Here is a 26,291-nt window from a genome sequence, read left to right as displayed (position 1 = left end):
GTGTGTGTGTATGTCATTTGCATGCCTGGTATGAAGGAATGCCAGAAGAGGGCACTGGATTCCCTGAAATTAGAGTTACAGGTGGTTGTAAGCTGCCATGTGGCTGAGAATAAAACCCGGGTCCTCTGGAAGAGCAGTCAGTGTTCTTAACCACTAAGCTATCTCCAGTCCATGATATACACACATATCTTAATGTTCAAATCTACCTAAACACAACTATCTCCTACCTTCTGGTTTTGCAAAAAGTGCAGTATATCATCTACAGTCAGCACACTGTGGGGCTAGGACACCAGAACCACTGACTCCTTTCATTCAATACCCATTAAGCAACTTTTCCCAAGTCCCTCTCTTTTCCTTGCCCTACAGAAAGAAGCTGCAGTCTGTCAGAGATTGCATACACTGTCATGACTAGGATTACAAATGTGCATGGCCACCTTTTCCCAAGGATGCTGGACACTGAAGACAGGTCCTTATGCTTCCTACTTTCCAGACTGAGCTATCCCCCAAGCCCCTCCTTTATTTTGAGAGAAGGTCTCAATTCTGTAGCTCTGGCTGGCCTTGAACCCATGACAATCCTCGTACCTCAGCTTCCACGATATACTGGGGCTAACAGCATAGGCCTTCTAGGAAAAGGCTGTTAGCTGTGATGCTGCTGTCTCAACTCCATGTCATCCGCTGGCGTTGCCCATGGTTGTGTTCTTCTCTTGGGTTTGTGTCTTAGCTTTGCTCTGAGAAAGAGGGTGTGTTGCCTGCACTCCTCTCCGTGTGCTGGACAGCCCACCGCTCCCCACACCCACACATTCCCTGGGCCACATTGAGATTGTCTTTGCGGAACTTTTATCTCACCAGAGCGTTACTGCCTTCAAGACTGCCTAACGTGGTGTGCCCCTAATTGAGAAGGTGCTGGAGACAAAGTCAGCATTCCTTTAGTAAAGGTAAATGAGGAATGGGTAGAAATAAGGAACTATAAACAATTCTTACTCTGATCTAGATGCAACGACCTCAAGGATACCTCTAAAAGGCCCAGCTAGAAGTGATGGTGCAAATTGGCATCTAAAGAGATGTCCCTACTCAGTCTTCCACCATTGCTGTCAAGTAAGTGACCAAGACGTGGGACTATAGGATGTGGTAGTTTGAAAGAAAATGGCCCCTATAGGGAGTGGCACTATTGGGAGGTATGACCTTGTTGGAGGAAGTATGTCACTGTAGGGGGTGGGCTTTGAGGTCTTCTTTTTTTTTTGTTTGTTTGTTTTGTTTTTTTGTTTTACGAGACAGGGTTTCTCTGTATTGTTTTGGAGGCTGTCGGTCCAGCCCGGCCTCAAACTCACAGAGATCCGCCTGCCTCTGCCTCCCGAGTGCTGGGATTAAAGGCGTGCCTCACTTCCTGTTGCCTTCAGATCAAGATGCAGGACTCTCAGCTCCTTCTCCAGCAATGTGCCTGCACATCACCATGGCCCCATGGGCCACCCCATTCAATGTTTCCCTTTGTAAGAGTTGCCCGTGGTCATGTCACCACACAGCAATGAAAACCCTAACTAAGGCATAGGAGATGGGGGAAATAAACTCCAATTGGTGCGTGTGAATCTTCAAGGACTATTTTTGATTGCAGTAATTACACAGGAGCCGGTTCCTATGTGGTTCACCTTTAGTATTTGGTAGGCAAAGGGACTCCCAAGGTCAAGGACGATCCTTAGCCTTGGCTGTGACTCTGGTTCACCAGAGGAAAGACACAGAGGGAAGCACAGCGTCCAGCATTTGCTTTGCCAGCACTGCTGACCTGTAGCTGAGCACAGACACATAGGGATGGGGGGGTGGGAAGCTGGACATGAGACTGCAAACATGCCTTGTGTCTCATGTACATACAGATGTGCACACACACCTAAGCTTTTTTGTTTGGGTTTTAAAGACAGGGTCTTGTTTTGTAACCCAAAACTTGCTGTGCAGACCAGGCTGGCCTCAGTGAACAGCCCCTGCTTTTCTGATGCTGGGCTTACAGCAGCCAATCACAATGCCCAGTTGCTTTTTTGTTCTTTTGCAGTGCTGAGGATTGCTCAGCTTTTTTTTTTTTTTTTTCTTCACAACAGAACCAGCTTGTATGTCTAAGGAGAGCTTACTGGGCTCAGTGGTTAGAGCAAAAAACAAAAAACCAAAAATACTGTTCTTCCAGAGAAACTGAGTTTAGTACTAGAATCTATCCATATCCAGCAGCTCACACACAACTCCAGAGAAGCTGACATTCTCTTCTGGCTTCCACTGATACCTGCAGTCATATGCATATGCTCTCGCTCTCTCTCTCTTTCTCTCTGTCTGTCTCTGTCTCTCTCTCTCACACACACACAATAATGAATGAATAATAAATGTGTGGTGGCATATACCACTGATCACAGTACTTTGGAGCCAGAGGCAAGTGGACCTCACAATACGTAAATCCTTTTGGGCAGAGAGAGAAAGGAACAGACTCTATACTTCCTTTGTTAAGGACTAACTTGAGGAACCTAAGTTTACTGTTCCCTGGAAACAGATAACACTAGGAGGCGGTGGCAGTGCCTTCTATCTTCTCACTGACGGGGCTGATTTACTTCCTCTTCTATCTACAAATACCCAGGTTCTCCAGGCAGCCTTTCACTTCCTGAGGAGTCTTTCACCTTAACTTGCCAGTTCTGGGCTCTACCCTTCTCAAAGGTACCCTGCTGAATTCCTTTGTGGGCTGGGAATGGCTCAATGGTGAAGCCCAGCACATCATCCGAAGCTCAGGGATAAAATAGGACAGCGCAGGACCACATCAACGGTCACAGAGTCACTTTAATAACCTGCTTTAAACCACGAATCCAGATTCTTTTGAGATGGGGTCTCACTGCATAGCCCCTCCAATTCACAGGCATCTGCCTGCCTCTGCCTCCCTAGCGGTGGAATCAAAGCCATGCATAACCAATCCAACCCTGATAAATCTTCTAGTTAGTAAGATTTCTAGCAAAACAGTAAGAGTAAAACCAGGTCAAGCTGCAGCTGTGTATTGGAGTAGGGCACGCATTCCCTGGGATTCACACTGCTGCCTAATATCTAATGTGAGGCAGGGACCAGCACAGGAGGTCAGGGCTGGAAAGCTCTCGGTCTGGATCCACCACCTGTTGTTACTAGAAAGTGTGCCTGTCTTTCCCTCCCGTCCACTCTCGTCAGTGTGTGGTGCCATTCCCTACTTGAGTGATGTATGGCTGTCCTCAACCCCCACTATATAAGGACCAGCTCCACCATCAAGAGCAGGTGTACTATACTGTAAGGACCCCAGGGGCATCATGTCTCCCAGGACAAACTGGCCACTGACTGGCATCTTACACAAGGCAGCTCCTCCTAAGAATACACACTACACCACAGTTACAACCAGTGGCGTGCGTGCGTGCGTGCGTGTGTGTGTGTGTGTCCATCCCCATCTCTAACAGCCTCTCAGCTCCTCCTAAGAATACACACTACACCAGTTACGACCAGTGTTGTGTGTGTGTGTGTGTGTGTGTGTGTGTGTGCGCGCGCGCGCGCGGTCGGGGTCAGCCTGATCACTCGGTGTGGTAAGCCCTCTCAGGAGCCCCCCTCCCCCATTAAAGCCCTGCCAAGCACTCACACCGACTCCACCTCACTTCTCCTATTGCCCAAGTTACTGCAGTCAGCACCACCTGTCCACAGATGGGGTGGCCCCCGGTTCTCACACAGTCAAAAAGAAGTACTTGGAGAGAGGGCTATCACCCCAAGCACAGGCAGCAAGTACACTGGGACCCAATGGCACAGGTAAAGAAGCCTGTTTTAAACTTGCAGTGTTACCGTTCATAACGATAAGTAATAAATTGGGCCAGTGGAGAAACTCAGTGGATTAAGGTACTTACTGCGGAGCCTGACAAACTGAGTGACCAAGTTCAATGCCCACGGGGACAACCGAGTCCCCAGCTGGCTTCTGACCACACACAAACCATGACATACGTGCTCCCACACGCATATTAATTAATTTTGTATAAAATTTAAGTAATAAATTATGTTACAGAAATATACAATCTGCTGAGTATGGTGGTACACGCCTGTAATTGCAGCACTCAAGTGCTGGGGCTAGCCTGGGCTACAGTGTGAGGTCTTGTCACACCTCCACCCCTCCAAATAAACACCAATTCCTATGAGGAAACTGAACAGACTCAGTTGAACAATTCTCAGTAAGCAACCACAAGAAAGTGGTCACTCTCAGTTAGGTTCCACTAGTTTTTCTTCATTCTCTTTGATTTTTTCCCCTGGTCTTCTGTCCCTGTCTCTGCAGGTCGCTTCTTCAACCCCTTCATTTTCCTGGTCTGTAGTTTGCTTAGGTCTTGCTTCTGCATATGAATCCTTCCAAACGTTGTACCAAAAGTATCCTGGGAGATATTCTTTCTCTTCTTTGGCTGTAAACAAGAGAAAAAAGATGTATGGGGTTTGATTTCTTAGTGGCCTTTTACCATATAACTGGTAAAAACCTAGCATACACCTCTTAGTAACATTCCCACTGTGAAGACTCAATGGCACAAAGGACACAGCTTTACACACCTTTCCTCTCTAGGGATCATGGGACTTCTTTAAAGTGCAAATTCTCATTCAGAGTCAACCACTAGCCCCTCCCCCATGTCCTACAACACTGCCATCTGGGAAAAATGTCAGGTCATCACACTGACCACTGTCACGTATGAAGACAGTGTCCTATGCTTAGCCTTAGATGTTTTAATTGTTAGTTCAATCTACACTAGCAGTCCAGAGTCAAGGTGTCTATTTGCGATGACATTTCTTTTATTTCATTGTTAACTATGTGTATGTATGCAGGAGCCCATGGAGGCCACAAGAGGAAGGTACAGCTGGTTGTGAATCACTGGCATGACGGATGCTAGGACTCAATCTCTGGTCCTCTGTAATAGTCGCAAGTGCTCTTAAACCACTAAGTCATCTTCTAGCCTTTCTAGCTGTTTTTGAAACAATTTAAAGTCAAAACAAAGCTGGGCCTGGTAGTGCATGCTTATAATCCAGCACTTGAGGGTCTGAGACAGAAGAATCCTGAGCAAGGCCAGACTAGGCCACAAGTCAATACACATTTAACGCATACATCACTCTGAAAACAGCTTTCAACCCAGTCTTCATGATGCCCACAATGTTCTGGTTGTGCCAAAAATGGCAATCCTGGCTATGAGAAAATTATCAGTCAAACTAGACTCCTGGATTCTGCAACTCTGTATTACCCTTACGTCTTACGTCTACATATGCTCTTTTTCTGGCTCTGAGCCTAACTTTTTATTCATTTTTTTCATGTATATTTTTAATATAATGTCCCACAAATTCTTCCTGGCAAGAGTAGAATAGAAATAAACACAGTACCACATCACAGGTTACGTACCTTGAGAGCTTTGGGCATTTTCATGGACAATTTATAAAGGTCATCTGATGCTAAGTGTGTCCTCCTCAGAACCAGGTCCATCGATGGTCCCATCTCTTCCAGTTCAATTCGTGGTGTCCTGCAACCAGATTTCTTCAGCAGCAGCCTGTAAGAATAGAGAGGAAATGCTCTGCTAATTTTTTAAAGTCCTCCTCTGAAATATCTTTGTTAAAAGGGTTTTGTAGTTTTAAATAGGTACAGAAATAACTGCAAAGGCCACCTCAGACATTCATACCAAGTGCCCTTTGGTTAGTTTTTAAAAATCAGAAATGAAATGGCACAATATTGCTGGGAAACAAGTATAAAAATTACTTCTAAGTAATTCTATGGTAGAGCATGTGAATGTTTGCACAAGGCCCTAAGTTTGACACCTAGCACCAAATAATAATTGTAACTGAGTTTTAAAACAGCAATGTTTGGTAGGGTGCAGTGGTGCACACCTTTAATCCCAACACTTGAGAGGCAGAAGCAGGTAGATGTCTGTGAGTCTGAGGGCAGCCCAGTGAGTTCCAGGACAGCCATAGCAACACAGTGAGACTTTGTCTCAGGGGGAAGAAAAAGAAACAAAAGAAGAAAGGAAGAGTATGTTTAAAAGATTAACAAATTCTCATCTCCAACATTGTATGAGTTGTCAACCCATTCAAAATCAACTTTCCCCTACAGCACATTAATGATTTCGGTAACTTGTAGTAAATCTAAAAATCCGAATAAAATTACAACTTCTTCAACATTCTATGTCAAATAACTCCAGATCTGGAAATACCTGGGAGAGCAGGAGGGGAAGGAAGAATGAGGAGCTGGTGAGGGGGTTGGGGTGGGGGGGTGGTAATTTTCTTTGTATTATTAACATATTAATAACAAGTTCGCTCGGCGTTGGTGGCGCACGCCTTTACTCCCAGCACTCAGGAGGCAGAGGCAGGCGGATCTCTGTGAATTCGAGGCCAGCCTGGTCTACAGAGTGAGTTCCAGGACAGCCTCCAAAACAATACAGAGAAACCCTGTCTCGGGGGGAAAAAAAAACAAGTTCATCACTATCTTCTGCACTCATAATGTGCACCCACTTTTCTCCTACATGCCCACTTCCCTGTCACTAATCTCCCTTTCTACTCTCAGGTCCAAGTGCTTTATGAGTGGTACCCTAAAAAGAGCTGGCAGATCTGCAAAGGAGCAGGTGCGAGCCCGCACTTGGGAAGTGGAGGCCTGAGGACCAGTAAGAAGCCACTCTCAGCCACACAGTGACCTCAGACCAGTCTGGGCTATGTGAACCCTGCCTCAATAAAAACATTTAAAAAAATCAACAAAACACCCAATCCAAAATCTGAACCACGTTTGATGTTCCCACGGGTAAAAAAGTATTGGGGAAAAGGGGCGGCAAGGAGATATTAACTGACTAGCATTGCACAAAAAGCCACAGAGGCAACAGAGAACATGGGTAATGAGAAGAAACAGAACAATTAAGGAAGGTTCAAGAAAGCAAAGAGCAGGAAGCTGGTATGCATGTGCCAGGCACACTAGCAGAAACTCTGGGCCCTAAGTACACTTGCAAGATAGCCAACCAAGACTGCACACTCACGGGAGCACAGCTGCTGGTCACAGCAAGAATCACAAGAGCAGACAAGGCAAGCAATCACCTACTCTCAATTAAATGAAACAAACAGCCTGTGACACATAAAGGCCAGAGGGTTCAACAACAGTGCTATAGAAACACAGAAAGACAAAATGAGTCAGGCATGGTGACCCACACCTTTAATCCCGGCTCTCAGGAAGCAGAGGCAGGCAGATCTGAGTTCAAGGCCAGCCTGGTCTACAGAGTTCCAAAATCCCCAGGCTACACAGACAAACCTTGTCTCACTCCTTCCAGAAGAGAAAGATAAAATGAATGCTAAACACACTGACATGAGTCTGCCATCCCAGCCCTAGGAGGGCAAAATATGGCTTAAACATGAGTCCAGCCTGGGCTACAAAGAAAGGGAATGTCAAAGTTACAGTACCACTCCATGCCAATGATCCTCTCTCTCCCCTCTACTTTCCCTCAGCTGACACTGTTTTCACTGTGCAGTCTCTCTTACTGGAAGCTTACAGGAGGTGTTTTGAGGTAAACACCTCCTGTCTGGCATCTTTCTCTGAATATACCCTAACCAACACTCCAGCACATGTGGCATTTGAGACTCTACCATCAGAGTGGTCCTGGGAGTCCATCCCTTTAATTCCAGCTACTTGGGAAGCTGAAGCAGGAGGATCACTACAAGTTCAAGTACTGCACAGTCAGAGGGACACTAGATCTTACAAAACTGCATCACTACAGTGGTTCTGCCCATTAGCAGAATAAAACTGGCAAAGGAAAGCAAATGATGCTCACATATGACAAAAAACAGAATGTACAGAGCGAAGCCAGAAACACTATGACTGACCAGTAACCAAAAAAGCATTACACAGAATGTACTAACGTAGTTTCATATTCCAACTGGGCATGGTAGTCATTGTCTGTGATCACAACAGTTAGGAGGCAGAGGAAAGGGGGAATCATGATTTGAGGCCAGCCTGGGCTACATAGTGAGTACGAGACTACACTGGCAGACTGCCTTGTCAAAAACAACCAGACATCTGCTAATTCATGTGCAGAGCTGCCTTCCTTCGAAAAGGACATAATCACTTAAGGAGCACGGGTGTGAACGCCAGCAGCTACAACATTTTGCACTGAGGCAGCAAGGACAAAGACACAGCAACACAGCCACAAGCAACCCTTTAACTTCAGAGCTGGGGAGGGAAGCAAGAGGTCAGAATGAAGGGCCAGCTGGGCTATGCAGAAAGTTCAAAGCTAGCCTGGGCTACATGAAACCTTGTCCCCCCAAAATGAAAACAGAAGTTTACACTAGGGGTTCTGACTTTAAAATTAAAACACTGTTCCATGAATGACTGCCAGGCTAACCCTAAAAGTGACTCAGCAATCATATTCTCTGGCGGATCCACCTGCCTCTGCCCTCCAAATGCTGGATAAAAGATGTACTGCCATGATGTCCTTACGGTTTACCCTTGCTCTTACGTCTGAGGCATGTGCATGTGTGCACGAGCACACATGTGTGCATGTGGAAGAGGCCAAAGGTCAACCAACCTTCATGTTATCTGCAGTGGCAGTGAGAAGGGCAGAGTGACCAAGGCCACGAGGAAAGGACTGAGCCTGCCCAGCTTGTCCATCAGTGAACCTGTATACCGCTGGGGCACAGAAGGACTAACTGACAAGAAGAGCAAAATTACAAGGAGTAATTTTAGCATGTCAGTATCTCATCAATAAAATAAGAATCTGACTGGGAGTACTGGTTCCAGCCTGTAATGCCAGCACTGACAAGGTTGAGGCAGGAGGACTCCAAGTCTGAGGTCCACCCAGACGACACAATGAGTACAAGGCCAGACTTAAGCTATATAGATAGCGTTCCAAAACCTCAAACCAAACAACAGAACCATCTGCTTGTTGGGTTTATACTCAGGTTGATATTGCACTGGGCTATGACAGAAACCTATGCTGGAGGAGAAATTAATGTAGTCTGTCCTTGGTACTTTCTACCTGCTTATGTTGTAGCTTTCAAATCTAAAATTGTGAAAACTGCCTTGTCTGGCTTGACTGTGGCTTGGTGCTCTCAATCTAGTCAGGAATAATAATGAGACACCACAGAAGGAAGATTACTGAACATACTAGGCTCACGAGAGATGATCAGGGACCCTGGAAAAGTGAGTTTCTCAGACCAAGGTTAGCAGAGAGGACGGATGAAGAGAGGGTCAGGGCACAGCTCCTGCCATTGCTAACTAAAAATTCCCCACACCCAATGGGCAGGAACCAACTATGAGTTAGAATGAAGCGTGAGGATTCTGAACAACACCGGGAAATGTACTTACTTATAGCTTCGAAAGTAAACCTTCCCGTTCAGAGCAGTGAAGTGCAGAACATACTCCAATCCAGCCAGTCGGACATTGGACACTGTGGGGCCTCTGAAGAAATCTGAAAGCACACATTCAGTTGTTAGGAAAAATAACTAGCCAGCGGTGGTGGTGCACACCTTTAATCCAGCGCTTAGGAGGCAGGAGCAGGCGGACCTCTGTGAGTTCAAGATGAGTCTAAATTCAGTTACAGGGGCTGGAGAGGTGGCTCAGCCATTAAGAGCACTGGCTACTCTTCCAGAGGACCCAGGTTCAACACCCAGAACCACATGACAGCTAATCCTCATGATACCCTCACACAGACATACATGCAGGCAAAATGCCAATGTACATAAAATAAAAATAAATAAATCACTTTTTAAAAAAAATTAGTTACAGCCGGGTAGTGGTGGTGCATGCCTTTAATCCCAGCACTCGGGAGGCAGAGGCAGGGGGATCTCTGTGAGTTCGAGGCCAGCCTGGTCTACAGAGCGAGGTCCAGGACAGCCTCCAAAGCAATACAGAGAAACCCTGTCTCGAAAAACAAAACAAAACAAAAAAGTTTCAAAGTGCTATCTTTACAGGTTACAAGTGTGTGTGTGTGTGTGTGTGTGTGCATACACATGGAGGGGGTGTGAGGGGAATATATGCAAATTCTCATTGAGGCCAGAGGGCAATCTCCAGTTCTGTTCCCAGGAGCAGGCTTTCCCTGGTACCCTTGGCTAGGCTCCCCCAGGGTCAGCAAGACTGTCTCTACCCCGCCAGCATTGGGACTATAACCAAAGTCAAGCATGTAATTAGCCCTACTTTAGTTTGTTCTGAGATATGTTAATAACTAGTAATGCCAGTCCATCCTCAAACTCCTCACCACGAGGGTGACTCTGAACTCGCTGAACCCTGACCCTACCTCCCAATGCATGCACCAAAACATGCCTAGTCTTTGTTCACTGTCCTCTTTCTCTGTGTAACAGTCCTGGAACTCGCTCTGTAGGAATCTAGATAGGTGGGACTAGGAGTCCAGGAGAACTCTGGGAAGGAGAAACACAGAGAGTCGAGATGTAACGCCATGGGGTAGGAAACCCGGAAACCTCTCCGGTAAGAGAAATACTTAGATTAACAATTATGGGGTAACTACTTAAGGCAGAGCTAGCCAGTAAGAAACAAGCAAAGCCAACAGCTTCATAATTAATATAGCCTATGTGTTTATTTGGGACTGATGCAGCTCTAGAACGAGGCTGGCGGGAAGGCTTCTCTCAAGGAAAAGGTTTCCCTTTACACATTATACTGGGTTCTCATGAAGAAAAGCAGTCCCAAGTAGGTAAGATGGCACGGTGAGTAGGTGTACATGCTAGCAAGCCTGGAGACCCAAGTTCAATCCCCAGGACCCAAAGAGGAAGGAGAGTCAATGCCACAAAGTTGTCCTTTGGCCTCCACACACATGCACACCCACATACGTATCAGACCCACATAATAATTTTTTAAATAGCAATTGAGTGTATAATCCAATGATAGAAGGCTTGCCTAGCATATATATGGTTCATTCCCAGTAGATTCACTGTGCTGTTTAAGAGACCAGAAAAGGAATCTGCAGGAGAGGGTCCTCTATGAGCCTTTCCCTACTGACTTTCCTGTCACACACTGCATAAGGACACATCCTAAAGTTACTTCCCCTGTGGTGTCACAGCCACTTTACAATGTAAATATGGTGTTCACAGACTGAGATCATGTGATGACTCTCTCTATAGTACAGGGCTGCTGTACTGTATTTCATTTGAACACATAACATAAACCAAGCAGCGGCCTGACTTATTTATACTTAAACCTAGCCTCCCCTGACCAACAACACTTTCACTGCATTTCTGCTTCTGTCCCAAGTTTCTTTTCCATTCCACTCCCTTCCCTTATCACAGTCTTATGTAGTCTTTCATGCCATCTAGTGGAAGTCCAAGTTAATGAGAAATCCAGTTAGCCCTCGAGTAGTTGCACATGTTTGTACTTCTGTGAAATCCCAGTACTTAGAAGAAACAGATAAAAGGAATGTTGCACACTGGTACCAGCCTAGGTACAAACCCGTTTCAAGAGACACAATGCACACGTATGCATGCACAAAAAGAAAAAGGGACCTGGTGGTGGCACATGCTTTAATCCCAGCACCCAGGAGGCAGGGGCAGACTGATCTCTGAGTTCAAGGTCAACCTGGTCTACAGAGCAAATTCCAGGATAGCCAGGGCTACACAGAGAAACCCTGTCTCGAAGCAAAAAGGAAAGTTAAGAAAAAAGAAAAGGAGCCGGGCGGTGGTGGCACATGCCTTTAATCCCAGCACTCGGGAGGCAGAGGCAGGTGAATCCCTGTCTACCGAGGGAGTTCCAGGACAGGCTCCAAAACAATACAGAGAAACCCTGCCTCAAAAAAAAAAAAGGAAAGGAAAAAAAAAAGAAAAAAAGAAAAGGAAGAGGGAGAGAGAAGACACAAAGCCATGAGTAACAGAGCAAGAGTATAATCCTAAAACTCAAAAGACTGAATGGAAGACTGCATGGCTAGTTTGAAGCAGCTTGAGACACAGCAAGACCCTTCTCAAAAACACTGGGTGTGTCGCACACCTTTAATCCCAGTACTTGGGAGGCAGAGGCAGGTGGATCTCTGAGTTTGAGGCCAGCCTGGTCTACAGAGAGAGTTCCAGGATAGCATCCAAAACAATACAGAGAAACCCTGTCTCGAAAACAAACAAACAAACAAACAAACCAAAACAAAAAAAACCCACTGGGTGTGGTGGCTTATATCTATATCTCAGCATTTGGAAGGCTGGGACAGGAGAATGGCTGTAAGTTCAAGGCCAGCTTGGGTTTCACACTGAGTCTCAGGTTACTCTCAAGTACAGAGTGAGACGGTGTCACAAATAACCAAGAGTGCAAATGACTCGGCTCAGCAGGTAAAGGTGCTTTACTCATAAACCTGAAGATGTGAGTTCCATCTCTAGGAACTATGTAATGATGGAAAGAGAACCAACTACACAAAGTTGTCCTCTGACTTCCCAGTGTACACTGTGGCATGCACAGACACACTCAGATATAAATAAATCTTAAGGTCTGGAGTAGTGGGAGGTGGAGCATTTGACCAGCAGTCTAAGGCTCTGGGGTTCAATACTCAGCACAACAAAAAAATAATAAAAATAGTTATTATTATTGACTGAGTTCTGAACATTATAATCCCAGTAATACAAGTATAAACGATTGCAAGTTAATATGAGAGCTTTTTGTGTCTTAACATGTCTATTATGATAACCATCCTTTGATGACCTCCTGTTTTTAAAGTCAAGTACACAACTTATATGCAACCAATTTTTCAAAAATGGCATAGGGCAAAGACCACAAAAAGTTTTAAAAATACACATGCCTTTAATCCCAGCACTTGGGAGGCAGAGGCAGGCAGATCTCTGTGAGTTCGAGGCCAGCCTGGTCTACAGAGTGTCAGGATAGGCTTCAAAGCTACACAAAGAAATCCTGTCTCGAAAAAACAAACAAACAAATAAATGGATAAATAAAAAGATATTCCCTCACCTTAAATAACACAGGTTACTGCGCTGCTGACAGCTGCCCACCAGAACTAGATAAAACACCATTGCTGAAGACGCAAGCTTTGGTCACAGCACAGAGAAATCAAGGTGTGACTAAGCTAGAAGCTTTCTCCCTCCTGGATTGCTGGCTTGTTGTGGAACATCAGTTAAATATGTGTTACATGCTTTTATATTGTGGAATATTTCTTTAACGATGCAAAGATGTACTGCATTCTTTATGTTGTTTAACTCTGAAGCTGTGTTACTTTGCCTGAAACACCTTATTGTTTTAATAAAGAGCTGAATGGCAATGGCTAGGCAGGAGAGAAAAACAGGTGTACCTGGTGGGCACAGAGAATAAATAGAAGAGAAGAGAAAAGGAGGAGAGGAGGATGCCAAGGGCCAGCCACCCAGCTGCATAGCCAGACATGGAATAAGAAGGAAAAAAGATATACAGAAATAGGGAAAGGTAAAGCCCAGAGGCAAAAGGCAGATGAACTAATTTAAGAAAAGCTTACTAGAAACAAGCCAAGCATTTATAAGTAACAGTAAGTCTCCATGTGATTATTTGAAAGCTGGGTGCCACCCCCAAGAGTAAAGAGTTAAAAAAATAAAAATAAAAAATACAGTCTTAACTCAGCTGTGGTTCCTGCATGCTACACTATTGACCCACAAGGCAAGATTCGCTCCCTGATGCAACAATGCATGACTGTCATGAGTATAAACAACTTGTTTCTCACTAGCTTTGAGGTCCCCTCTGCAGGAGAAAATTCACATCTGATACTGTAAACTTGGTCAAAAGCCTGTGACTGAGGTTACACGCCCCGATGGAGACGCAACTCTGGTGTTTAGCTAACTGGACATGACATTACTGTCGAACTGCCCTGCTTCTACATTTGTGTGTACACCACAGATCAGTGTTGCCCTCGGTTTCACCGCTGGAGAAGCATCCTTTGTAGAGGGCAGCAGTTACTGCAGACTCACAACTGGTCAAAGTAACGAAAGTAAGTAAGTGCTGGATTAGCTTCAAATCCGAGGATCAGGGAAGTGAGGAGGGGGGCAGGAAGACCCAAAGAGCTGGAAGGGAGGAGTGCCGTGAACTCTACCGTCCAGGCATGACACGGCGGCTGTCATCAGCTGGGATTCTTGTACCAGGTGCCATCGCTGGGTAGGTAAACAGGCTAAGCAAGCTGTGAGGAGCACGCCAGCAGGAGGCACTCCTCTGTGGCTTCTTCCACTTCAGCTCCTGTCTAGTCTTCCCTCAATTGACTGAGACACGGAGTATGTAAGCCAGACAAATCCTTTTCCTCCCCAAGTTGCTGTGGTAGGTGCTTTATCACAGCAATAGAAACATAACTAAAACATGGGGAAGGGACTAAAGAGGTCCCAAACAGCCTTTGCAGGAATTGTTGCTGGAGAAGAGAGAAATTTCTTTAACACAGCCACTGGTAATTTGCCTGTGTCCCTGTAAACCTCCACCACCTCTCCCTATGCTTATGAATGCAACCCTTACTAAGCTCAGTAGGACAAAAAGAACGGAGCAAAAGATATGAGTATTGTACAGTTTGGTGAAGGAATGTGAACAAGTTTAATCTTACAGAAAACGTAAGTCTCAAAAGTAGCTGTAATTGTTAATGAGATGAGTTCCGTTAACACTTACCAATAAGAAGATTTTTTAATCTTCTATAGTCTTCTGTTACATCAAAATCATCACCAGCGAATATCAACATGGGTTTTGTTCCCTCAGGGCACTTACTAGTCTGTGAGATTTAAAAAAAAAAAGTACTGTAATTATATAATTTCCAAAATCCAAAGAACTTATATGACAATTTTTAAGATCACCAATACATGTTAACATAATCTCAACATTTTTACACATACTACCTCACTTACTGTTGCTACATCCACAATTGAGGATCAAGAAAATCACAAATATCATTTAAATGGCAAGACATGCCTTGAACCCACAGGTCCACTTGAGGTCGCTATTCTACTCTGAACCCAAGGAAGCTGGAGTTACTGACTACACAGGAGCCAGCAAAAGCCTTTCTGCAAAGCCATGAGAAGGATATTTAGTTTAATCATTCTACTAACCCTTCGAGATCTGTCCCCTTTTTAAAGGAGAGCTGAAGAAATGAGCAAGACACACATTTACTATCATTTAAGCATACCATGCGCCTCAAGTCCCACCAGCTCAGTTGCACACAGCGGAGCATGCCGGCAAACCCAGCGTGTTTGGAACATGGAAACAGGAAGACCAGAAGCTCAAGATCAGCCTTGGTTACCCAGCAAGTCTGAGGCCAGCCTGGGTTATTCAAAACCCTACATCAAAGCAACACACAAACCCCACTACGTTATACAGCCTCCACTACAAACCATATTCTTTCTCTCTAAACGCTTAAATCCTAATCTTGGTTTTATCTACCACATGCATGACTCTAAGGTTAAACAATTAAACCCCTTTGGGTTCCAATCACCAAATCTAAATGGAAAACTGGGCCTGGTGTGGTGGTGAATGCCTTTAATCCCAACACTCAAATAGCAGAGGCAGTCGGTCTCTGAGTTCAAGACCACCGTCTACATTGGAAGTTCCAGGTCAGCCAAAGTGCACAGTGAACCCTGCCTCAAAAGCAAACAAAGACCCCACCAGCCAGGGGAAACTGCCTTGATCTCACACCTCTAAGATCCAAGTGAAATAATGTATCTGATGGGACAATCTGAAGTAAGACACTTCCTGCCTTTCTCGGGCTGTTTTGGCTATACTTTACTACTTCCTGTTTCATAATCCCATTCAAACAAAGCAGGTAGTTGCAGGTTCCTGAAGAGGAGTTATGCTGGTAATTCAATAGCTAAGAGACAAAATATCACAGGGGCAGTCAGAGCTTTTTTTCTTTTCTTTTTTTTTTTTTTTCTTTTTTGGTTTTTCAAGACAGGGTTTCTCTGTATTATTTTGGAGGCTGTCCTGGAACTCACTTTGTAGACCAGGCTGGCCTCGAACTCACAGAGATCCACCTGCCTCTGCCTCCCGAGTGCTGGGATTAAAGGCTTGCGCCACCAATGCCCGGCAGAGCTTTTTAATTGTAGAGCAATGTTCTACCAGAAATCTTTGGATTGTCTGTAAATGTTATCACTTAGGAAAGACAGCGTTTACATCACAGGCCTAACCAGGACTGGTCATCACTCTGAAGTTTAGCCTTTATAAGATCCACATGTATTGTATGTTATAAATACACTCCTCTTTTGTTGTTGTTGCTTGTTTGTTTTGATACAAGATTTCTTCCTGGAGCTCCCTCTGTAGACCAGGCTGGCCTCAAACTCACAGAGATCCTCCTGCCTCTGCCTTCTGAGAACTGGGTGTACCACCACCACACAGTCCACATTTTTTTTCTTCTTTTTGGTTTTTTTGAGACAGGGTTTCTCTTTGGCTTTGGAGGTTGTCCTGGAACTAGCTCTTGTAAACCAGGGTGGCCTCGAACTCACAGAGATCCGCCTGCCTCTGCCTCCCGAGTGCTGGGATTAAAGTTGTGTACCACCAATGCCCGGCTCACCTTTCTCTTTTTAAATAAAGGTAAAATTGTATTTCTGCATGAGGTTCTTTTTCTATAAAATTCTATCAGTACTTTTTTACCACAAGATGCCAGTATTGGATTGGCCAAGAACATTACTAAAATGCTATTAAGTTTTATGATCAATATCTTACCTTAATATCTTTTAGAGACACAAATTTCTCAATACCTAGTTCGATCATATCCAGCACATGGTAGTCATACATACGACCTAAAAGGAAATGCATTTTTAAACATAAAGATTTCACAAACAGCCACCCAATATAACTATATGCCCCCAATGATCCGTGTCTTCTCTGCCTCTCCAAACTCACACACTCCTTTCTTTTCTTTTCTTTTCTTTTTTTTTTTTTTTTTTTTTTTGGTTTTTTCGAGACAGGGTTTCTCTGTGGCTTTGAAGGCTGTCCTAGAACTCGCTTTGTAGACCAGGCTGGCCTTGAACTCACAGAGATCCGCCTGCCTCTGCCTCCCGAGTGCTGGGATTAAAGGCATGCGCCACCAACGCCCAGCCCACACACTCCTTTCTTAAACTTGGACATTACTATTAAGTTGTATTGTTAGGATACTAGTCAAGGAAAACCTCTACACTCTCACATTGAGCCCAACTCCTTTACTTTATGGGATAAATGGGGAGCTGGGTGTGACAGTGAGCATCTACAATTCCAACACTGGGGAGGCAAGAGGATGAGCTCAAGACCAATCTGGGCTACATATCAAGTCTGGGGATAAATAGACTCTACTAAAAAATGATTAAACAAGAGGCTGGAGAGATGACTCAGAGGTTAAGAGCACTGACTGCTCTTCCAGAGGATGCGGGTTCAATTCCCAGCACCCACATGGCAGTCAACAACTGTCTGTAACGCCAAGATCTGACACCCACACACAGACAGACACACATGCAGGCAAAACACCAATGCACATAAAATAAAAACAAATAAATTACAAAACAGTAATAACAATTAAATAAAATGAGTTATAAGAGTAGTTCAGCAATACCAGGAGTGGTCAGCATATATCAGGATTGGGATAAAACCTTAACAATAACATCCACCCTCAAAAAAACAAGATATATGAAGACCACAGAGTGTAAAGGGGTTGCCTATGACTAAACATGTTTGATAGAAACTCTATATATCAGGGCTAGAGAGAAGTCTCAGTGGATAATAGCACTTCCTTCTCTTCCAGAGGACTTTGGTTCTCAGCACCCATGTCATGACTTCCTGTAACTCCATGTGGTTTGTATATATACAAAAACATACATAAAATAAATAAATAGATAAACAGAGCACCAGGGGGGCTGGAGAGATGTCTCAGCAGTTAAGAGCTCCGACTGCTCTTCCAGAGGACCCAGGTTCAATTCCCAGCACCCACATGGCAGCTAACAACTGTTTGTAACTCCACAATCTGATACCCTCACGCAAACATACATGCAGGCAAAACACCAATGCACATAATTTAAAAAAAAAAAAGAGCACCAGGAACCCACATTTCCTGTTAAAACGTGCTTTCCAAGATGTTTGCAATGGTGTCCTAAGATTATTAACCAAGAATTACTCACGCCAGGCATTGGTGGTGAACGCCTTTAATCCCAGGACTTGGGAGGCAGAGGCAGGTGAATCCCTGTGAGTTAGAGACCAGCCTGGTCTACTGAGCCCATGACAGGCTCCAAAACAATACAGAGAAACCCTGCCTCAAAAAACAAAAAACAAACAAACAAAAAAGAATTACTTCACATTCTTTTTCACTTCCCTAGGCTGGAAGGCAATACTGATGTCACTGGTGGATAGAAAGTTTCGGTGGTGATGCTAGGATTCCAAACTTAGCTTTCAAAAGGCTGGGCAAAGGGTCTACCACTGAGGTAGACTCCAACCAAAAAAAAAAGTATCCAGTGTCACAAGGTTACAGCAGTCCTCCAAAACAATACAGAGAAACTCTGTCTCAAAAAAAAAAAAAAACAATAACAAGGTTACAGCAGCAACAGAAACTACTCTGAGCTTTCATATTGACAGTGAATCCTGGAAACAGTCATATGAGGCATGGAGCTGACTCTATGAGTAAAAACATTAAAGAGTGGTGTCATATGCCATCGATTCCAGCACTCGAGGCAGGGGATCTCTGTAAGTTCTAGGCCAGCCATCTCAAACAACAAAGAATATGATACTTACCTATTACTAGATTATTCGGCCTCTTCTTATTATGGGAGCCAAACATGAATAAAGAACAGTCTGACTTCTTTGAAAAGAACTCCTATAAAGAACAAAAGAAAGACCATTGGAGAATCTTAGGCTGGCTTGCTGTGGTGGCTCATGCATTTGGGAGGCTGACACAGAAGCAATGCAGCAAATTCAAGCCAGCCAAAGCTACACAGCAAGAGCCTGTCTTCAAACAAACCAAACATATTACCTGCACACACAAACACACATGCACACACCACATGTGCACAAATTAGATTCAGCTAGAAACCCTTCAAAATCAATGAAAAAGATCAAAGAACAGGCAAAACAGGATCAATCCATAAATTCTCCACCCCACAACCCATCCCTTGCCACACACATTGGCTATTACTCCCTGAGGGGTGAGCTCCTAATTTGATTATCATTCAGTAAGTTTCTTTTTTTTTTTTTTTTTTTTTTTTTTGGTTTTTCGAGACAGGGTTTCTCTGTATTGTTTTGGAGCCTGTCCTGGAACTCACTCGGTAGACCAGGCTGGTCTCGAACTCACAGTGATCCGCCTGTCTGCCTCCCGAGTGCTGGGATTAAAGGCGTGCGCCACCAACGCCCGGCTCATTCAGTAAGTTTCTATGCAGAAGAAAATGGGGCAAAGAACTGCCTGCCCATCCACTTCCAGTGTGAAGGAGTTAGAAAAGTCAAGAATTCAGGCTAGACAGAGTGTGACGGTGCACACCTCTAATTGAAGCACTCAGGAGGCAGAGGCGGGTAGATCTCTGTAAGTTCAAAACCAGTTTGGTCTACACAGTGAGTTCTAGAACAGCCAGGGTACATGGAGACTCTTATCTCAAAAAGAAAGAATTCAGGCTGTGAACCTTACAATGTCCTAGAAATTAACTTTCCTGAGAATTAATTTATCAGAAATAATAAGTCTTGCAAAACCCCAAGGTTACGAGATGTCATTTGATGGCACTCTACACAAGCGCTCAAAAATATTTATAGTCAGAATACAGCTTAGACTCCTTGGTCCTGGTCTTCTAGAGGACCTGAATTCAATTCCTAGCACTCTCATCTCCAAGGGATCAAATGCTTCTGGTGTCTGCACACACTGGCTTGCATGTGCACAGACTCATGCACATATGCACATATAATTAAAAATAAAAACTCTGTAAAATGGATTCACGGTCTAAGTCGATGGGAATGCATTTTCTAAAATGTGTTCTGTAAAAAGCTCCTGACAGGTGTGTTGCTAAATGTCTTTAATACCAGTACTTGTGAAGTAGAGGAAGGGGGACCATACATTCAGTCATCCTCTGCAGATTAAGTCATTATTTGGGAGCTGGCACTCCAACACTTCTCTTTCTAGACGTTAAGTTTTTGTTTTCATTAAAACTACCAGGAGTGGTGGGGATGTGGCTCAGTTAGCAGACTCCTTGCCTGGCATGAACAAAGCCCTTAGTCTGGAGTCATTTTTACACAGCTATTTCTGTTATTTCTGAATGCTGGGGATGAAACGAGACTCAGGCATGCTAGGCAAGCACGAGCCAGCACCATTACCGCTCACTCCCAAGCCATACACCAGTGCTGCCCATATGAACTCTCGTAAAGAGGCTTGAACTTACCAGTGATGTCTGATCCTCAAATGGTCTTGTAATATTTTTCCTAAGAATATTAAAAAGAAGGTAAGAGGTCAGTCTAGACTATACACAACCTTGTCTCAAAATCCAAAACCAGCCGGGCATTGGTGGCCCACGCCTTTAATCCCAGCCTTCGGGAGGCAGAGGCAGGTGGATCTCTGTGAATTCCAGGCCAGCCTGGTCTACAGAGCCAGTTCCAGGACAGCCTCCAAAACAATACAGAGAAATCCTGTCTTAAAAAAAAAAAACAAAAAACAAAACCAAACAAATAACATTATCAGTAAAAGAATACAGACTATATACAGAAGGAATAATGGAAAAGTGATCTGCTAAGCCATCTCTGCTGTTTCTTTTCTGTTTTAAATTTTCTTATTAAAAGGCTATTGTATTCTGAGACTGAATTTGACTGGGATCCAATAGCAGCATGTATTATAACCCTCAAGAGTATATTGAACACACACTGACTTAAGTAACTTAAAAATAAAAGGATAGACAACTTTTTACTTCAGAATTCCAACCATTCTGACTACACACACAGACACACAGACAGGACACTAAAGCATCACAGCATCCTGACTGCACACACAGACACACAGACAGAACACGAGAGTATCACAGCATCCTGACTACACACACAGACAGGACGACACTAGAGTATCACAGCATCCTGACTGCACAAACAGACAGGCCACAAGAACACCACAACCGTTCTGACCGCACACATAGACACTGCAGACAGGATGGGTAACAGCTTCCAGAAAGGAAGGAGACAGAGTCCTCAGAATTTGTGTGTTTAGCACCCACAGATTCATGCAACTGTGTGTAGGAATTATTGGGGGGGGGGGGTGCTGCATCTGCACTCAACACTGGAAGACCTTTGTTTCTTAGCATTCTTCCCTAAGCAATATAGCACAACTGTGCACCCAGTACTCACACAGTAAGTAATGTAGGGACAACTGAACGTATACAGGAAGCTGTGCATATGTTATGAAACTACCATGCCATTTTATACTCGGGACTGTAGTACCCACAAATTGTATATTCCTGGGAAGTCATAGTTCCACTTCCAAGAAATAATGAGTGATAACTATATTTGCATAGTTTCAAAGTATCTCCCTAAATATTTACTAGCTACAAAGGGAAAAATAATAACTTTATGAAGAAACCAGAGACAAAGCCAATAAGACTTTCACAATGGCACTTCCTTGAAAGCCTAACAGCCTGAGTTCAATCCTCAGAGCCTCCAGGAAGACGGAAGAACCAACCGCACAAGACGGTCCTCTGACCTCTACACCTGCATGGGACATGAGAGCTGCACATGCGCATCATACACACAACAACAGAAGATAATGGCTGGGGACTGGAGACTGGGGACCGACATCCCTGAGTGGCAGAGCACTTGCCCAGAATGTACAAGGCCCTGGGTTCAATCCCCAGAACTGCCAAGAGGGGGAAAAAATCAAGACTAGAGAAACAACTAAAAACAGTGTGGAAACTAGAAAGAGAAAAGAGCCAAGTAAATAAATCAATACTTTACTCCGTATTACCACAGCAATGTCAATTCCCCACTTAGAGTAATTGCACTATAATAATTCAAGATGTCACACTGGAGGAGCTGGGTGAAGGACACACAGGAGTTCTAGTAAGTCTTACAACTTTCCTGTGCATATGTAATTATTTCAAAGTAAGGCATGGGCATATTACAGTTACACAAGGATATTCTGAGCAGGGCCTGGTGGCACTTGGGAGGAAGAGGCAGGAGTTTGCCAGGTCGAGTTCCAGGACAGCCAAGGCTGTTAACACACAGAAACCCTGTCTCAAAAAACTTTAAAATAACCATTCAATCAAATATTAATTTGACTGATCAAATACTTTTTTCTTCCAATCTTCCATAAAGCAATTGTTACTTTTACAGCTAAACAAATAAGTAATAATAATAATAATAATACCAACTTACTTTTTATACAGAACTCCATATGGTTTCTTCAGTGCATACTGTAAAACATAATTTAAAACTTTCTCAACAAAGCATTCAAAAACAGAGTGATGGCAATCTTCCTGCTTCAGTCATTCAAATACTGGAATTATACTAATGAGCCATCACATCAGATTTCAATTCAGGGGTGTGGGCAGGATCTCACTATGAAGCGTGGGCTGCCTTGACGGCCAATCTGTCTCCTCTGACTCCTGAGTTCTGGGCTTACAGGTATGTGGCACCATGTTTAGTAAAGCATTTGATGATTCTCAGCTAAGTGTTTCCCCTGTCTTGGTGTAATGAGCACTGCCACCTTTTTCTGACAACAGAGGCCATCATGTAATATTGCACTGCACTGTAACATTGCTCTGTAATACTGCACTGTTCTTAGAACGTACTTAACTGTGTAGGGTCACTGGAAAGGAGAGGCTGTTTCCTCTCAGTACAACATTCAGAATAAACATTTCAGAAAAAGATGAACAAGCCAGGCCAGACATGGTAGCTCACATCTGTAATCCCAGGGCTCGGAAAGTGAAGACAAAGGGCTGAGAGTTCAAAGACAAGTGGTGTGGCTCGGGCGGGCGGTACGGTGCTTGCCAGCAAGCCTGCTGACCTGGGTTGAAGTCCCATAGCCTACATGGTTAAAGAGGAAACAAATGACATCCTAATACCACATGATAACTCACAACTCTGTAATTCCAGTTCCAGAGGATCTGAAGCCATCTTCTGGACTCTAATGGCATCAGGCACATCGGTGGTGCACAGACATACAGGCAAGCACAATACCCATACACAATTTTTTTTTAATGCCCATAAACCGCCAGGTGTTGGTGGCGCACGCCTTTAATCCCAGCACTCGGGAGACAGAGGCAGGTGGATCTCTGTGAATTCGAGGCCAGCCTGGGCTACAGAGCGAGTGGTAGGAAACCCTGTCTCGAAGAAAACAAAAGACGTCACAATCCTAATCACATCTGACACAAGTCAGTATGCTCAAAAGTTCCTAAATAGCTTAACCTTACTTTAAAAGAATACTCAACGTCAGCCTGGACTACATAGTAAGACCCTGTGTGCTGTTGTTTTGGTTTTTTGAGATAGGGTTTCTCTGTGTATCCCTGGCTATCCTGGAAGTCCCTCTGTACACCAGGATAGGATAAAAGGTGTGTGCCACCAAGCATGACTTTTTTTTAAAGCAAGTTAACCTGGCTAGAAAGATGATGAGGCATTCCTCTTGTAGAGAGTTCCTACCACATCGGGAGGCTCACAGGCACCTGTAACTCCAGCTACAGATGATGCAGGGCCTTTGGCCTCCCTGGACATCCACGCAGATACTTAGTTTAAAGAAAGGAAAGAGCAAGTCAATGTACCTACCACATCTCTGAGCACTTGAGTCACGGTTGCATTTGCATTTCCCCCTTTAATCAGCATGGCATTCTTAATGTTTTCACTGACTTTTGGTTCTCTCTTCTCAAGGAATCTCTTAGCCCTTTTTGTTTTAGGCTTTCTGTCCAAAAAAAAAGCACAATTCATAACAATTTACACAGTTTCCTCCCATGACACACCTACAACTTGACTGATGACCTAAAAATAATCAGCATCTATCAAGTAGGATTCCATCATTAATAACAACATAAAAATGCTCACCTTTTCAGAGATATTATTAGCAAAGGTATCTTATCATTACTGTTAAATGCGTGTTTTGCCAGTTTTTGGTTCCTTACAAAAACTCTTTGGATATTTCCACATTGTTTTAGCACTTGTTTTTCCCAAACCTCTTATTATCAAACAATAAAGAATTTTGGGGCTAAGGGACTAAGTTAAGAATTAGGTTTGGAAAGCCGGGCGGTGGTGGCGCACGCCTTTAATCCCAGCACTCGGGAGGCAGAGGCAGGCGGATCTCTGTGAGTTCGAGACCAGCCTGGACTACCAACCAAGTTCCAGGACAACCTCCAAAGCCACAGAGAAACCCTGTCTCGAAAAACCAAAAAAAAAAAAAGAAAAGAATTCATCTATGGCCAGGCGGTGATGGCGCACACATTTAATCCCAGCACTCGGGAGGCAGAGGCAGGCGGATCTCTGTGAGTTCGAGGCCAGCCTGGTTTACAGATTGAGTTCCAGGTCAGCCTCCAAAACAATACAGAGAAACCCTGTCTCGAAAAACCAAAAAAAAAAAAAAAAAAAAAAAAGAATTCATCTACAAATCTACAACCACCTACAACCACTATAAGAAACAAAAAGAATTTATTCTGCTTTTATGGTGGGACAATAATAGGATGTTATTATACATTTCTGTTTAAAAGAAAGGATTCAACTCTGCCTCCTATTTCATTTCATCTATTAACAAAATGTCTCCTCTCTTAATATAACCTTCCATCTTCCAGTACTGGGACAGGGAGGGAGAGAGGGAAAAGGCAATATACATACACCTTAGTTTCCCACATAGTCAAAAAATTGTCCTCCAATGAAATGCCATTCGTAAAACCATGTAGTTAGTCACTGGTCACTGAAGATGCATTTTTTATTAAATCAAATCAAGGCACGCACTGCGTTTATACAGCGGTAACGGCCATACACTCTATAGTCCATGTCTTTTTCAGTCTCACTAACCAGTAGTCAATGTAAACAGCACCTTACTGGCTTTATTGGTGAGGCACGGTGGGTGCACAAAATCTGACTAAGAACAAACTGTCATTTACATGGCACGATTATCTAAAAAGCAAAAAACTGAGCCGGGCGGCGGTGGCGCACGACTTAAATCCCAGCACTCTGCAGGCCAGCCAGCGCGATCCTCAGAGCGAGTTCCAGGACAGCCAGAGTTACAAAGAAAACCCTGTACCGAAAAACCGGGCGGGGGCGGCGGAAAACTCTAACTGCCAATGCAGTAACATTCGGCAACTCGGTAAGTATTTTGAACAAACGTAACCATCAGTCAGCGATAAGCAAGCAGAGGTGTACAAATTTGAACGGAAAAGGAAGATGAAAACTTTGCGCTGTTATGGCAAACACTGCTCCCTACAGTTGTACGACACAAAGCTATCATGACAGCTATTTTACAGGGTAAATTGATTAAGGGCCTGGACTCCTAACTCCATCCACCGCCAGGCTCACACTTGAGAATCCATCAGCGGCTCCAGGCCGCAGCTCGGTCTCCTGCACCGCTTCACCGGCAAGGACGCGGGCTGGAGACGCGGCCGGCTCCTTCCCAGAGCGCGATAACGGGACGAGACCACGGCGGAGGCAACATCCCAGTCACCGAGACTCCCTCCCAAGACTTCGCGTCCCACACACACTTACATGACTTTATCCAAGGCGTCCATCGCTACCGGACCCCTAGCAAACACACGTGTGCCGCTCACTTCCGCGAAGCCGCCGCTAGCGCCGGAAGAGGCGGTACCGGAAGTACAAAACGCAGCTTCCTTAGACAGCCTGGCGGTCCTCGCTGGCGGCCATTTTGGGAGGGCATAGCGTTTTGTTCCCTTGGTTACGGAGTGTTGTTTGGGCTGTTTTCTGGAAAGTAAGCATTTTGAGTGACTTGTTGTGGAGTCGAGTTTTGGGGAACCAAATGTTCATCTTCAAGGAAGTAACCAGGATTCTAGAAAGGTTGGATGCACGGTACTCAGATAATTACAAAAAAACTTTATTGGTTTAACTGAGAGATCAGTTGAAACCGGTCGATAACTCAGTTGCTTTTTACATAAAAGATGTAACAGCCGGGCGGTGGTGGAGCACACCTTTAATCCTAGCACTTGGGAGGCAGAGGCAGATGGATCTCTGAGTTCAAGGCCTGGACTACAGAGCGAGTCCCAGAACAGACTCCAAAGCTACAGAAAAATCCTGTCTCAAAAAAAAAAAAATACTGCTGATTGTGATGTCCCCTCAAATTTTAGTCATATAATTTGCATATAGTCATATATGTATAATTCAGTGGTATAGGGTGAATCCAATACAGCCTTGTAAAACAGTAATTCCGGCATTGGGAGAGTAGTGCAGAATTGAAAGTTGAAGTCCATCCTAGGCTCCACAGTGGGGTGCTGTCTCATGCTCATCAAAGAGG

General features: G+C 44.3%; 1 protein-coding gene across 1 annotated transcript; it reads right to left on the bottom strand.

Annotated features, from left to right (window-relative positions):
* Nucleotides 1-2,784: 2,784 nt before the first annotated feature.
* On the bottom strand, nt 2,785-25,655 carry Rpf2 (ribosome production factor 2 homolog). The gene is made up of 10 exons (XM_040728161.1): nt 25,532-25,655; nt 23,609-23,741; nt 22,223-22,260; nt 20,251-20,290; nt 18,626-18,707; nt 16,595-16,671; nt 14,555-14,654; nt 9,320-9,422; nt 5,390-5,534; nt 2,785-4,412 (listed from the first exon to the last, which is right to left on the bottom strand). The coding sequence occupies exons 1-10, from the start codon at nt 25,552-25,554 to the stop codon at nt 4,233-4,235; spliced, it is 921 nt and encodes a 306-aa protein (XP_040584095.1). The 5' UTR covers nt 25,555-25,655; the 3' UTR covers nt 2,785-4,232.
* Nucleotides 25,656-26,291: the final 636 nt, after the last annotated feature.

The sequence above is a fragment of the Mesocricetus auratus genome, unplaced genomic scaffold, assembly GCF_017639785.1.
Source record: "Mesocricetus auratus isolate SY011 unplaced genomic scaffold, BCM_Maur_2.0 Super-Scaffold_100018, whole genome shotgun sequence".
Taxonomy (NCBI): domain Eukaryota; kingdom Metazoa; phylum Chordata; class Mammalia; order Rodentia; family Cricetidae; genus Mesocricetus; species Mesocricetus auratus.
This window is presented reverse-complemented; position numbering and strand designations above follow the sequence as displayed.